This window comes from Nicotiana tabacum, chromosome 24, assembly GCF_000715075.1.
Source record: "Nicotiana tabacum cultivar K326 chromosome 24, ASM71507v2, whole genome shotgun sequence".
Classification (NCBI taxonomy): domain Eukaryota; kingdom Viridiplantae; phylum Streptophyta; class Magnoliopsida; order Solanales; family Solanaceae; genus Nicotiana; species Nicotiana tabacum.
The window spans coordinates 90,464,612-90,478,795 of record NC_134103.1 but is presented as its reverse complement, the minus strand read 5'-3'; the positions used below and the strand labels follow the sequence as shown (position 1 = coordinate 90,478,795).

The 14,184-nt window shown below is 35.4% G+C and overlaps 1 protein-coding gene across 1 annotated transcript; it reads left to right on the top strand.

Moving 5' to 3' along the window:
* Window positions 1–4,964: 4,964 nt before the first annotated feature.
* Window positions 4,965–13,607, top strand: LOC107808473 (kinesin-like protein KIN-5C). Its single transcript, XM_016633004.2, has 23 exons — window positions 4,965–5,157; window positions 5,286–5,415; window positions 6,050–6,208; window positions 6,295–6,644; window positions 6,794–6,932; window positions 7,145–7,242; window positions 7,327–7,483; window positions 8,310–8,379; window positions 8,498–8,574; window positions 8,890–8,943; window positions 9,033–9,113; window positions 9,191–9,302; window positions 9,374–9,460; window positions 9,548–9,723; window positions 9,900–10,061; window positions 10,180–10,287; window positions 10,445–10,603; window positions 10,673–10,756; window positions 10,828–11,033; window positions 11,252–11,353; window positions 12,326–12,435; window positions 12,681–12,832; window positions 13,077–13,607. Exons 1-23 carry the CDS (start codon window positions 5,099–5,101, stop codon window positions 13,275–13,277), a joined length of 3,033 nt encoding a protein of 1,010 aa, XP_016488490.2. The 5' UTR covers window positions 4,965–5,098; the 3' UTR covers window positions 13,278–13,607.
* The last annotated feature ends 577 nt before the right edge of the window (window positions 13,608–14,184 follow it).

The window sequence follows — 14,184 nt, the reverse complement described above, 5'->3', positions numbered from 1 at the left end:
TTTTCACCATTTAGTTAGTGTTTTGAGATTGAAATTTGGAAAATTTTAGAAATCTCATAGAAACGAATTTTTGAGCGGTATCGATTCGGAGTCGTATTTGAGTAAAACTGGTATGGTTGGACTCGTAATTGAATGGGTTGTCGGATTTCATAACTTTCGCTGGATTCCAAGTTGTGGGCCCCACAGATGATTTTTTTAATTAATTTTGGAATTTTTATTAAAAATCTAGTATTTTCTTATAGAATTGATTCCTATAATTTTTAGTGATTGTATCGAATTATTTTGGCTAGATTCGAGACAAACAGAGTTGGATAATCGTGAAAAAGGCGTTATAGTGGATTAAATTGGAGCAAGACGAGGTAAGTCTCTTGTCTAATCTTGTGAGGGGAAAATTACCCCATAAGGATTAAATTGAATAATTGTTGCTAATTGCGGGGGCTACGTACGCACGAGGTGACGAGAGTCCGTACGTAGCTACTATTAATGCTAAAGTCTGGATAGTTTAGGACTCAAAGCATGAATTACTTGTGCAAATTGTATTCTTTATTAATTAAAATATTTGATGTATATATTGTGAATTGTTATGAAAGATAGAAAAATATGAAATTTTCATATGTTTAATTTTTTTTGTTTAGATTAATTAATTGTTGAAATAAATTGTTATCCTCTCGAATAAATTTTATAATAAATACTCTTATTCCGGAGGTACATAAGAAAATATCCTTCTTTCTTGTGGATCGGGCCGAACGCCTCGGCACGATAGATGCATCTATGGATCGTGCCGCACGTCCCTCGGCAGTGTACACGAAACTCTGGATCGGGCCGTACGACCTCGGCAGAAATCGTGCTTAATAATAATAATAATTACACGATACTTGGACAGTTTATTACAGCTTGTAAAGCTATTTGATAAATTGAAAATTTATTGAAATTGAAAAATTGAATTGCAGCTTGTAAAGCTATTTGATAAATTGGAATTTTTATTGAAATATTGAGAATTATTGGAATTGAAGGAATTTAATTACTTCTGCTGGTTCAATAAAATTATTGTTAACTCTGTGAATCACGTTGATATAAATATTTCTATTTTCATGATTATTTAATATTATTGACCCATAGTGAGTGTCATAGTCGGCCATCTCGTCTCTACCTCTTCGAGATTAGGCTTGATACTTACTGGGTACACGTTGTTTTCGTACTCATACTGCACTTGCTGCACATTTTATTGTGCAGGTACATATATGTATAGCGGCCTTGTGGGCGCAGAGGTGTGGTTAATAATTGTGGAGACATAGGTGAGCTGCATTCTATATTACGATCCGCAGCTAACAGAGTCTCCTTCAGAGTTATTATATTTTCCTATCTAATTTGTATTCTAGACAGATGCTGTATTTTATTTTAATTTCCTAATAAATACTCATGCACTTGTGACACCGGGTTTTGGGATGATTATGGGTTGCATTGTATTGGAAATTTTTAAAGATATTAGTACGTATTTGGTAAATGTCATCTTCTGCTATTTAATTGAGGGGAACAACTATGACTTCAAAAATATTAAAATGAGAATTTATTTAGTATTTATTATTGGCTTGTCTGACGGCGGTGTCCGTCGCCATCACGACCTATAGGTAAAATTGGGTCGTGACATGTGACCTCTTTTAAATCGATGGTATCTCTACCATACATGATGGTTGTTGCCAAATTATCATAGGAAGATGACAACAAGTTTAGAGGCATGATAGCCTTATCTACTTCAGTGATTGTTTCTCCAAGGTTTGCCAGCTGCGTGATTAATCCATTGAATATATTTAAATGGGACAAGAAATTTGTACCTTCACTCATATGGATGACATAAAGCTGCTTTCTCAAAAACAACTTGTTTGTTAAGGATTTGGACATGTATAGACTTTCTAGTCTTTTCCAAATATCATATGCACTATTTTCATCCCCGAAATTATTGAGTACTTCATCGGACAAGTGCAGTCTGATAGCACTAGCCGCCTTCTTATCCATGTCTGACCATTCCTCGGCTTTTATGGTTTTCGGCTTTGCCTCTTTTTCATCTAGTGCAATGTCTAACCCTTGTTGGATGAGCAGGTCCTCCATCGTTCTTTGCCATGTGGAGAAATCATCATTATCGTTGAATCTTGTTACTTCATACTTTACTCCTAACATTTTTTTGTCACAGAGTAAAGTTGATTGTAAATAATATTTCTGTGAATGAGCAGAACCTGTGCTCTGATACCAACTGTTGGATATAAACCCCACAGAGATAATATTCACAGTAATAAAAGCGGAATAATAACGTACCACCGAGATACGATAATTAACAAGAATAAAAGAGTGACAACGACACCAAGATTTTTACGTGGAAACCCCTTTTGAATAAAGAAAAAAATCACGGCCCCGAGAGGAGCAACTGATATCACTATAGGAAGGAACTTTTCACTTTGTAGGTCCGAGTAAAATACTCCAAAGACCACTACAACACTCAAAAGAAATAACCCTCTTTTGATATTCCCACCTCACTACAATATCGCTCACTCTTTATTTTTCTCACAGACTATTTTCTTATACCTTGTCTGTAAAACCTCACTCTTTCTTTCTCTTTGTTGGTGTCTTACAATGAGAGCAAGACACCTATTTATAGTATTTAGGATTGCTTCATTGATGTCATCAATGATGTCATGAGCTTGGCAAGAGTCAAATATTCATTGTGAAACCAAGAAAATATTTGCCATAAAATCTTACTTACTATTCAACTTGACATTTCAAAGCCAAAGGGAGATGTCTTCTTTCACATGGGATAGACCCATCACTAATATCCTAGATGTACAATATTTATACATGTCTAACCACTAACTAACTTACTAACTAACTAACTAACTGCTCTAGTTAGTTATTACAATAATAGTTAATCGTAGTTAAGCATCAGCTTTTTGATCAATCCTTCAACTGAATATGCATTTTAACAAGTCTTTCCTTGGTTAGCATTCTGTTTTGGTTAACTAACCAGACATAGAATCTGTGCTTAAGCTGTAACACTATGTTCCATATCAAGTTTGCCTCATGCGGTCGCACTTGTACTCCTATCAGTTCATTATAGCTTCTTGTCATTGAATAAGCTCCATTCTGAGTAACCACATAATTATCACTATTGTACCACTGTGTCATTATTAGGTCTTTGAGTGAATTAGCTCTCTCTAGTACCAACTACTATCAGGAGGTAGTTTGTGTCTTCAGATATTCAGTTCATGCTTCATGTATATCCCATGCACATATTTACCCATAACACAACTTTTTTTTCTAGTCAATTGTTATAGTAGTTCTCACACTGCAACTACATTCCAATTCCTGCACTCTTTAATATTCAACCCTACATTCTTTAGATCTACCCTAAAGATAATCTCTATCTTGTTTATCCAGCTCCTTGAGAAAATTCCGAGGTAGAATGAAAACAACCCCCAAAAATTATATATATTGAGAATATGACATCATTTATGATCTGAAATCTCCCTGCATAAGATAAATATCTTGAATAAGCATTAGTCGTAATTTTTATTGTTATTATTTTTGTAATTTGCAATATAATTATTCTAAATGTACAGTTTTAAAGAATGTTTTCCAAAGTCCACTTTGTTTTATTGTTTGGGGACGAATATAACCTGCGTACGACAATACTGCAGATGCAACTAATGTCCCTAACTTGTACTATAAAGAGAGTTGACAAAGTATATTACCTCTCTCTTTGTGCATTTGGTGATGAGAAAATGTCGAGATAGAGTATTATTTTTCTTTAGTTAGTGTCAACTAGGTACATGCAAAGTTATAGTGACAAACAAGTGAATGAGAACGGTTAATCTCTTTCACTTTTTTTTGCCTTTCAATTTCATCAAGGTCGGGGATGTAGGAAAGATGATTACTCCTCTCTTTTCTCTTTTTCTTCTTCTTTTCTCCTTGGGTGACAAGTGCATTGGCAAAGTAGCGATCATAATAACCAGTTCAAAGGTCTTCAAATATTTTAAAAAACAAATTAAACATTTTCACTTCGCTTATTATCGAGACGTGCATTATTTGTGTATCTTTTATGAATTGGTCAAACATTAAACTCCGTGTTAATAAGATTTAGCAACAAAAGAAAAAAAACAAAGTAGTAAAGTTGTTAGTTGGAGAAAACTTTAATCTTTGATTCAATGAGCCGAATGCCTCAGCCTTCCAACTTATTAGACTAGCTGGCCACCACACTCTCACTCCAATAGCTAGCATTGGATTTTATGCAAGTGGTGGCGATTTTGTATCACGAGTCGACTTGTATATAAAGTTTTGATCTGGGGTTGAAAAACTTGAGTTCATATTCTAAATTGATGTTTATTTATTTTGTTTTATTTTTTTAATTAAACACGTATATATTTAATTAAAAGGTTTTCAACCAAAAGGGTACCAAACGAACGTGTGCCAGCTCAGCCACTGCTCGTGGAATGTTGTTGAGCGTGCTATAAAATCGTAGCATTTTGGGCTTTTTTTTTACTTATAACACGTATCAGAAATTATTTATATTTGGTAATCGAAAAAGTGTATAAAATTTGTATAATTTTTATATATAACATACAGAATGTATATATATACAAAAAAATACATTTTTTCGATTATTATTTTGGGAGCAACTATACAGTGTCATTTTCCCTAGCATATTCCTTAGTAGGGAGCTAAAGACAAGAAATTGTGTAGAAATTAGAGTCGGATAATACAAAAATTATTTTTCTACTTGGAACGGAGGGAATAGTTTTAAAAGAAAACCAGAAAAAGAAACATTTCAATCAACCTTTTTCTTGAATTGGGCTTTTGTTAAAGTAGAAGCCCATATTTCTTCCTATCAAATCCGCTCCAACATGACCCGGTGGATAACTTCATCAACCGTCCATCTGAGAGCGTCTGACCAAAATTCAAATTCTCCTCTTCATCCCGCTCCTAATTTCAGATCTCCCTAACACAAACGGCTATTCTCTCTCTCTCACACACACAGACACACAGAGTAACACAAAAAACACACACTGCCTTTAACAAATACATCTATTTTCCCTCCGTTTAGCGCTTAAAAATGTCGAATCGCCACGAGAAGGAGAAAAGCGTAAACGTTCAAGTTCTGCTTCGTTGCAGGTATTAATTGTTTTGGTTTTGAAAAATTTGCTAATTACTTTCAATATTAATCATTTAGTACTCAATTGTAAACTTGTTAGAGTTCTACATTACTTTTGTTAATTGCATTTGATTTTTCTTCACTACAGGCCGTTTAGCGAAGATGAAGTACGGAACAACGCTCCGCAAGTGGTGACTTGTAATGAGTACCAAAGAGAAGTAGCTGTTTCACAGAACATTGCTGGGAAGCACATAGATAGGGTTTTTATGTTCGATAAGGTAATTACTAACACCAAAAATGGTTAGCTTCCACTGTTGATTACGAAATAGTTTTTTTAAACCTAATTCGTAAATTGGGCTCATATTTATTGTATCTTTTTCGAGCATCTATAATAGTTAAAGTTTCTAAAAAGATGGATAACTAATGCTGATATATCAACTAAACTAAACCCGAGTTTCCTGTTTCCATATATTGTGTGTCACCTCTTATGTTAAATAAAGGAGATGTTTGTTACTAATATCTCATTTTTTTGGCAGTATCCTTAAATTAGAGCTGAGTTCTGGCTTTACTGCTTGTCTGAAATATGTAGTGATTCTTTAGTCTTGGTCACGATAGAAAGATGATGTCATCCCAGTTGTTTTATGTTTATTGTAGAGAATTCCCTAACCCCCTTCCTTGTGGTGAGGGTTTCTGTTATTATTAGAAAGTTGGATATTGTTCATAGTGCTAAAATATGGAGATGCCCTCCTAAAATACGCTTTACCAAAGCATTATCTTGCGGAATTTCTGTTCTGATCCAAACTGTTGTAAACATTAGGGTCGTGAGATGTTCGTTGTCAATTTTTGGCTATAATTTGGTTTCAGTTTTAAGTCATGGTGTTTCATGCTTCTATCATGTTCTGTTCTATTCAGGTTTTTGGCCCATCTGCTCAGCAAAGGGATCTTTATGATCAGGCAATTATCCCCATTGTCAATGAAGTTCTAGAGGGATTTAACTGTACTATTTTTGCTTATGGTCAAACCGGTACGGGAAAAACTTACACCATGGAAGGTGAATGCAAGAGGTCCAAGGTACTAGCCACGAGCCTTTTGCTTCGATTCTATATAAGCTTATGTAACGGTTTTTGTTTCTAACTTGTGATTGTCTGATGTAACAGAGTGGAAATAATGGTGAGCTTCCTCCAGGAGCAGGAGTTATACCTAGAGCAGTGAAGCAAATATTTGATATGCTGGAGAGTCAAAATGCAGAATATAGTGTGAAAGTCACTTTCTTAGAGTTGTACAATGAAGAGATCACTGACTTGTTAGCCCCTGAAGATTTATCAAAAGTTTCTGTAGAAGACAGGCAAAAGAAACAATTGCCACTTATGGAAGATGGCAAAGGCGGAGTTCTAGTGAGAGGGCTTGAAGAGGAAATTGTTACAAGTGCCAGCGAGATATTTACTTTACTTGAGAGGGGATCAGCAAAACGTCGGACTGCAGAAACCTTGCTGAATAAGCAATCAAGGTATGACTTATTCTTGTTTTAGAATTCTTTATTGTTGTTGTTGTTGTTGTTGTTGTTGTTGTTGTTGTTGTTGTTGTTGTTGTTGTTGTTGTTATTATTATTATGTTTATGTTGCATTCAATCTGCTAGAAACAATTTTTTCGTTTCAGTCGTTCACATTCTCTTTTCTCCATAACAATACACATTAAGGAAGCAACCCCTGAAGGCGAAGAACTCATAAAATGTGGCAAGCTAAATTTAGTCGATTTGGCTGGTTCAGAAAACATTTCACGTTCTGGGGCTAGGGAGGTAATATGTTTTCTTATCTTCTACAGACTCTTTGAGAAGGTTGTTTCTTGATCTTGTTTATCAAACTCATACGTTTCGTTTGTTCCTTCCCTCTTTGTAGTTCAGGCACTGTTGGTTAAATTGTTTTTCCTCCTTTTGTTTTGCCATTCAGCTGTACTTGAAACTTCTTCATTCTGTGTACTAACTCTTTATCTCTATTATACCATTGTCAGGGTCGTGCAAGGGAAGCTGGAGAAATAAACAAAAGTCTGCTTACACTAGGAAGAGTAATCAGTGCTCTTGTTGAGCATCTTGGGCATGTTCCTTACAGGTAGTTACTATTCCAGTCGTTTTCTCATTTATTTTTAGTCTTTTAGATCTATCTATTGTTAAGCCACTTCTCTGTGAAATTTAGGGATAGCAAACTCACACGTTTGCTCCGTGATTCATTGGGAGGAAGAACAAAAACCTGTATTATTGCCACAGTGTCACCTGCTGTTCACTGTCTGGAGGAGACCTTGAGTACGCTGGATTATGCCCACAGGGCTAAGAATATTAAGAATAAGCCTGAGGTAATATGCTTGAATAAGCAAACAGTTTCTTCTTGGAATCATTTCATGATTTCCCCACTCTTAATTATCTCAAAAACAAGTCAATAATTCTTTGATCGTTTGTACTGTTGGAATTCACATGCAATTTCTTTGTCCATCTTTTGTTTGCATGAATGATTTATTTAATATGTTAAATCTCCATGAGTATCTTCCAAATGTAAATCATTTCATAGTGATTCATGTTCTCGCTGCAGTCCACTTGCTAGATGGTTTATGTGTCGTTTTTGTCAATCAATGTTGCTTTTGTCATCTCCAGTTGAATAATCCTCATTTTATGGTTTAGTATAACAGCTTTAGGAAAGTATTGAGCAAGCCCACCTAGTGGTTTTGGGCTGAAAATTCCTTTTTTTTGGAATGAAGCTGTTTCCCCAAAGTATTAATTTGCTTATTGAATATGCCATCTTCCTCTAAAGAATATAGACATATTTTCTGTTTCAATGAAAACAGTACCACTAGATGGCCATACATTGAGATGTTTCACGTTCACTGGCATATAACTACAAAGTGGATATGGTTTATCAGGTTTTGACTTTTGCATGAAGACTTCAGAGCTAATATGTAAAAGTTTGATAATCAAAGTAAATTGGTCAATTCGCACGAGTAATCAAAGTTTCAGCATTTATTCACTTAATCTTTATGAGATGACTGCTCTCTTTCAACCTCACCTTATCCAAATCTAATTTTCCGGATAACCTCATAATGTTAATTAATTTGAACTATGAGAACTCAAATTTTTTGATTGTCCTTTGTCTCTATATCTTTTTTTTTTTTGTGGTTAAATCTGTAGGTGAATCAAAAAATGATGAAATCCACCCTCATCAAGGATCTGTATGGTGAAATTGAAAGGCTAAAAGCAGGTGAGTGCTTTTATATTCGAGCCACTTGTGATGTGAGATATATTCAAAGCATTTATCAAATTTTTTGTAGAAACTGGAGTAACAAATTGTTCATTTTTTTGTTCTTCTCATTTTCCAGAGGTGTATGCTGCTCGTGAAAAGAATGGCGTGTACATGCCAAAGGAGCGATATTATCAGGAGGAGAATGAGAGAAAGGTAGTGCATCTTTGATTTTTCCCACATTTTGTCTTGTTTGCTTCTATGAAAGATAAAGGTAGTGTATCTTAGTTTTTGCCCATATTTTATTTTCTTTGCTGTCTATAAGTGTTACTATATCATCAGCTGTTCAGTGTGCCCTCTTTTGCCTATCGTATCTTGCTGGGGATACTTCAAGTGCAGTGTGTCATATGTCTAAATTCACAGTGCTTTACCGTTTTGAAATTTTCCTTGAGTAGTGAAATTATAGCTTCATTCAGTTAATTTCTGTCTCACTGTTCCTTTGAGAGCAATACTTATCTTTTCCATGTTTAGGCTATGGCAGATCAAATTGAACAAATGGGAATGACATTAGAAAACCAACTGAAGGTCTGTTTGCTGAAACTCTTGTAGTTGAAAAGTGTCTATGTATTCCAGTTGTAGAATGAATGATTTGGATTTTGGTTTGTGACAATCAGCAAATTGAGGAGTTGCGAAGTAGATATGATCACCAGGCTCGTCAGTGCTCAGATTTGACATGTAAACTTGATGCTACACAGGTGAGTTTCTAGCCTATTATTCTAATATCATGTTTTAAAACCTGTTCAAATGCTCTTACTATTGAAGGTTCTTGCAGAAACACTTGAACCAAACTACCTCAATGTTGGCGAATGCTGAGGAAGAACTAAGACAATGTCGGTACACTCTCAAGGAGCGGGATTTTATTATCTGTGAACAGAAAAAAGCTGGTATAATGATCTGACCTTTGGTTTTAAATGTAGCCTGGAATTAGGTCTTAACTTCTTATTGATATTTACAGAAAATGCCCTTGCTCAACAAGCATGTAATTTACGAGCTCAGTTGGAGAAATCACTTCAAGACAATGCTTCATTATTTCTGAAACTTGGTAAGGCATCTAATCACAATCTGCAGAACTGTAGAAATGATTTGTTGGAATCTGTTACTATTTCCTTCTAATATGGTTTTTCTGCAGCAAGAGAAGACAAGTTGAGTGCTGATAATAGGTCAGTGGTGAACAACTTCCAAACTGACCTCGCGAAGCAACTTGGTTTTCTTTCTAACTCAGTGGCAACATCAGTGTGTCGACAAAATGAACACCTCCAGTGTGTTGAGAAATTGTGTCACAACTTTCTTGAATCACATGATAAGGTGACAACCATATTCCAGTGGCAAACTTTCCTTTTTCTATTTCCTTAATTATAAGATCCCTATTTGTTTGCTTTGTTCTACTACTGATACCGGGCTTCACATTGTTTCTCTCCTAATTTTAGATTAGTTGAAGATCCAGATTTCATAAACTGTTAATGCAAAAAGTTTTCTTGTAGGCTGTGGTAGGTTTGAAGAGGAAAATTAGAGCTTCAAGGGCCTTGTATGTAACTCATTTAGAGGACATGCAAAATGTGGTGAGACTGCATAAAGCTAGTTCTACTGCTGCCCTGGAGGAGATTTCTGCTTTGGCTTCTTCTAATTCAATTTCCATTAAAGAAGTACGAAATGATGGTTTTGTTCCTCCTCTGTATGTGTTTCAGTTTTGGTTGTATTGTTCTGAATTCTGATCAATGCAGTTGTGGGATTGAACACTTACCTTTTCCCTTGCGTGAGCAGTTTTTAGATGCAGAAGGTGTGGAAGCAAATTCCCTATTTGATGAACTCCAGAACACTCTGTCAACTCACCAAGGAGAAATGGCACATTTTGCTGGCGAACTTCGTCAGGTTTCAATTTTTACTTTACCTGTAGAGTTTAATTGATTGCCTACACTATATTGCACAGAGAACTTAATATTTCTTGATCTCTGGGAGTAGTTCTGCCTTTTATTTATTCTTTTTAGGTTTCTTTCATGTTTTAATTTTTGGATTTCTCATTGTGTAGAGATTTCATGATAGTACAGAGCATTTGACGAATATCTCTGAGACCATTCAAGGATTTTTTGATAAGCTTATGGAAGAATCAAAAAGACTTGAAAGACATGCATCAACAGTTGATGAGATCCAGACGAAGTGTATTGCCGAATTTGAGACGGCTTATGAGGTATACTTTTGAAATTCTACCCGAATAAATAAAAGTTTATACTTTGGCTGATGTTTTAGTTTGTTTCAGGAACAATCAAGAGCAGAAGCGGAGAAGCTTATTGCTGATATGACTACCTTGGTCTCCAATCACCTGCATCGCCAAAAAGAGCTGGTTCGTCTCTTTAATCATGTGATCATTGTGTGGTATCTCTTCATTTGGGTTCCTCATAGTGTAGTTGACAGGTGGGTACAAGGCTTGTTGGTCTTAGAGAGACTGTTACTGGAAATAAGGCATTCTTGGATGGACATGTATCCTCTATGGAGGGTATTACAACAGTTGCAAAAAGAAAATGGCAGGATTATTCTATGCAAGCAGGCTGCGGCACCAAAGAGAATGCTGATTTCTCAGCTGCTAAACATTGTCGGATGGAATTACTTATGCAGAAATGGTAAGGATCCGATCTTGCTCTTGTTTCAAGTTTCAGCCATTTGTATTGTTCAAATAAATATCTGATCTCTATGGAATTTTCCTTTTCTCATATTTCAGTCCGTTGTTTTTGTTTGGATCTATTTCTTTGTCTCCTTTTTCTTTTTTTCTTCTTTCTATTATTTAGCTTCTCTTTGTTTCTGTATTTGTGTTACAATGCTTTTTTTTTTTCATATCCAGTGTAAGCACTGCTGAAACAGTTCGCAAGCGGTGGCAAAGTACAAATGATTCAGTTAATGACATGGGCAGTCAACATGTCTTGACAATGCATTCAGTTGTCAGGTTAGTTTTGAATACGCTTAATGCCTGATTTCATGATGCTGAAGAGCAAATAAGTAATGTACTGGTGGTAGCTATAAAGTTGGCGGAAGTTGAATGTATTGCCTTCTGTTTTTGTTAATGGATAAGAGCTACTGTCCGTCTGTTCTGAAGAGACTTGGTTAAAGCTACTTTAACATTTTATTTAGTTTTGATATTCTTAAGAAGATGATGAAAATCATAGTAGTAGTATTATTTCGAAGTCCCTAAGGATCAGGCATCCGGTTTGATTTTGAAAGTCAGGACATTCTATTTAGCATGACACGTTGTTTTTTGTTTGTTGGTTTTGTTTTCTTCCCATTTTTACAAATAAATATCTATAAGCGTCTTTGCTCGTCTCTCCTGGATTTTCACACATCTTATAAATTTTCTACAAACATCGGAGTGATAAGTTGTTAAATTTTTTCAAGTATTCCAGAAGTCGAAGTTCCATCTCTGTGTCCAATAACACATCTAGCAAAAGTTTCTCATGGGGAGATGGGATGTATTTTCTTCCTCAGTTCCTTTATGTGCTTGGTTGTCCATCTTGCTCAGTACCATTTCCCTGCGGTAAAAGATGTTCAATGAGTTTGTCAGTGATCCTGTGTTTAAGTTGGTTTTAAATGTTGGCAGATGCTCAGAATTCAAATAAACTTGTATCTGGAAATGTACTTTGTCTGTTGATAGTTGTCTTTTTGTAGACTTGTGAATTTGATTTCTTTAAATTTTTGAGAGGTGATTAAATTTGTAACATAAAATGTGTTAAACATTTCTATAAATCCATAAAGGAAAATGTATCATATTCAGTGAGACAGGACTATACTGAACATCGAATATGCATTTACGAAACTTTCAGGTTATTACCAATATGAGCTTTTGCTGTTTCATTGCAGAGAAACTTGAGGACTACATCGAATTTCCTTAGTACAATCTTTTAATATTTTTTGCTGGTGACAGGAGTATATGTGACAGTAATGACCAACACGTAACTGAATTTGACTCTACAAAGGATGCTGCTGCTGAAGATGTAACAAGGAATAGTGAAGATGCCATTCAGTCTTTTGACGGTAAGTTCGTATGTTATTCTTGCGCTCTCTCTCTCTCTCTCTCTCAAAATTTTATTTTTCCCCATTCTGATTAAAGCTATCTCCTAGGAAATCTTTCTTTTGTCTTAACTAGTGTGTTCTGAATATAATAGAGTTTGTACGATTTATGGGAAAGCCAACAGTTAGTACAATTACTAAAGGAGCATTTTACAGTTAATACCTACAGCTGCTGTTTACATAATTTTCTTCCGGTTTAAATCTAACAGGCTTGTCGGAGAAAGAAAGAGCTTCTATATCTGTCATTTTGGATACTGCCAATACTCATTCAGAGACCCTTGGAGTACTTGAGCACGATCACGCTACTCAGTGTACTTCCATAGAACAGAAGGCCCTTGAAACTTTCCAGCAGAAATATATGGTATGTTGGTTAAGTATCATAATCAATTATTACATTAGGAGCTACCATGTAACTGTTGGCTTCTCCAATTCAAAACAATCTCCTCTTTGCCTGTCAGTTTGTTTTCCTCTTGCTGAAAAGAACAGAAAAGCTAATGCTGCCATTTGCATCTTATATTGCCTTTTTATTTACTAAATAAAACTCAATGAAATTTGTATATGGTTTTTTCATGTAATGGAGATGTCTTTTACTTAATGACTCTCAGGATTACGAGCCAACTGGATCAACACCAAGTAGGTCTGAGCCAGATATTCCAAGCAAGGGGACTATTGAATCTTTGCGTGCCATGCCTATGGAAGCTCTTGTGGAGGAATTTCGGGAGAATAATTCTTCCGAGTCATTTCAAGTAAAGGAAGTAAAGCCATCACTAATCCCACGATCTCCTCTATCGCAGATTAACCAGTAGCAGATTGGTTTCTTTCTTGTGTGTCATCCTTTGATCTGTATCTGTAATTTCCCTGTGTACTTGTACTACCCTAAGCAGAAATACGAGTAATACTGTAAATGTAGCATGTTGGTAGTTAATTCAGCTAAAAGATAAATCCCGCCTTGGGATTTAGAATGGCTGCAAGTGAGGAAAGCTTGATCATGGTTTTTGAAAATTTGGTTTAGTGAGAGGCATTCTTCTATTTATTGTAAAATGGCTCTTTGCTGTTCAAGGAGTTGCAATTCCATTTAGAAATAGTTCTGTAATGACATTTGGAGCTCAGTACCAGATATGTTTATTTTCAGATTATTGTTTCAAAGCAACCTCGGGGATTATGTTGAATATATGGGAAAACTTAGAATTCTATTTCATAGTTGTTTTTTCATCTTTTCCTTACAAGATTGGCGGGGTCAGCATAAAGGGGATATAGTGGGAAGACTTCCGTACATATCCCAGACAATCTCTAAGTTGCAGAATGCAGATTAAGGCGTTAAGGCATAACATAATTGTGGTTTTTACAGTAACTTGCCAACAAATTTCAAATCACTTTTTTTCAACCCAATTATTTTGTTTCTACGACAACATAAGTGAGGTTTGAGTAGAGTAGTGTGTATGCAGATCTTACTCCTACCTTGTAAATTGAGAGATTGTTTCTAATAGATCCTTGGCTAAAGGATAGAAGAGAAACAATAACAACGGCCAGAAAAATAATATAATCGAAGCAAAAGATACAACATGTATTATTAACGAAACAAAAGAAACATCAGGTAATAATAACAATCTAAAGATAAGGAACATGAGGATAACACTAGTACCGCAACTATGGAGAAGATGTATAGGTTTGGAAAGAAATACGCTCAATTACTTACTAACCTACAACCATAAT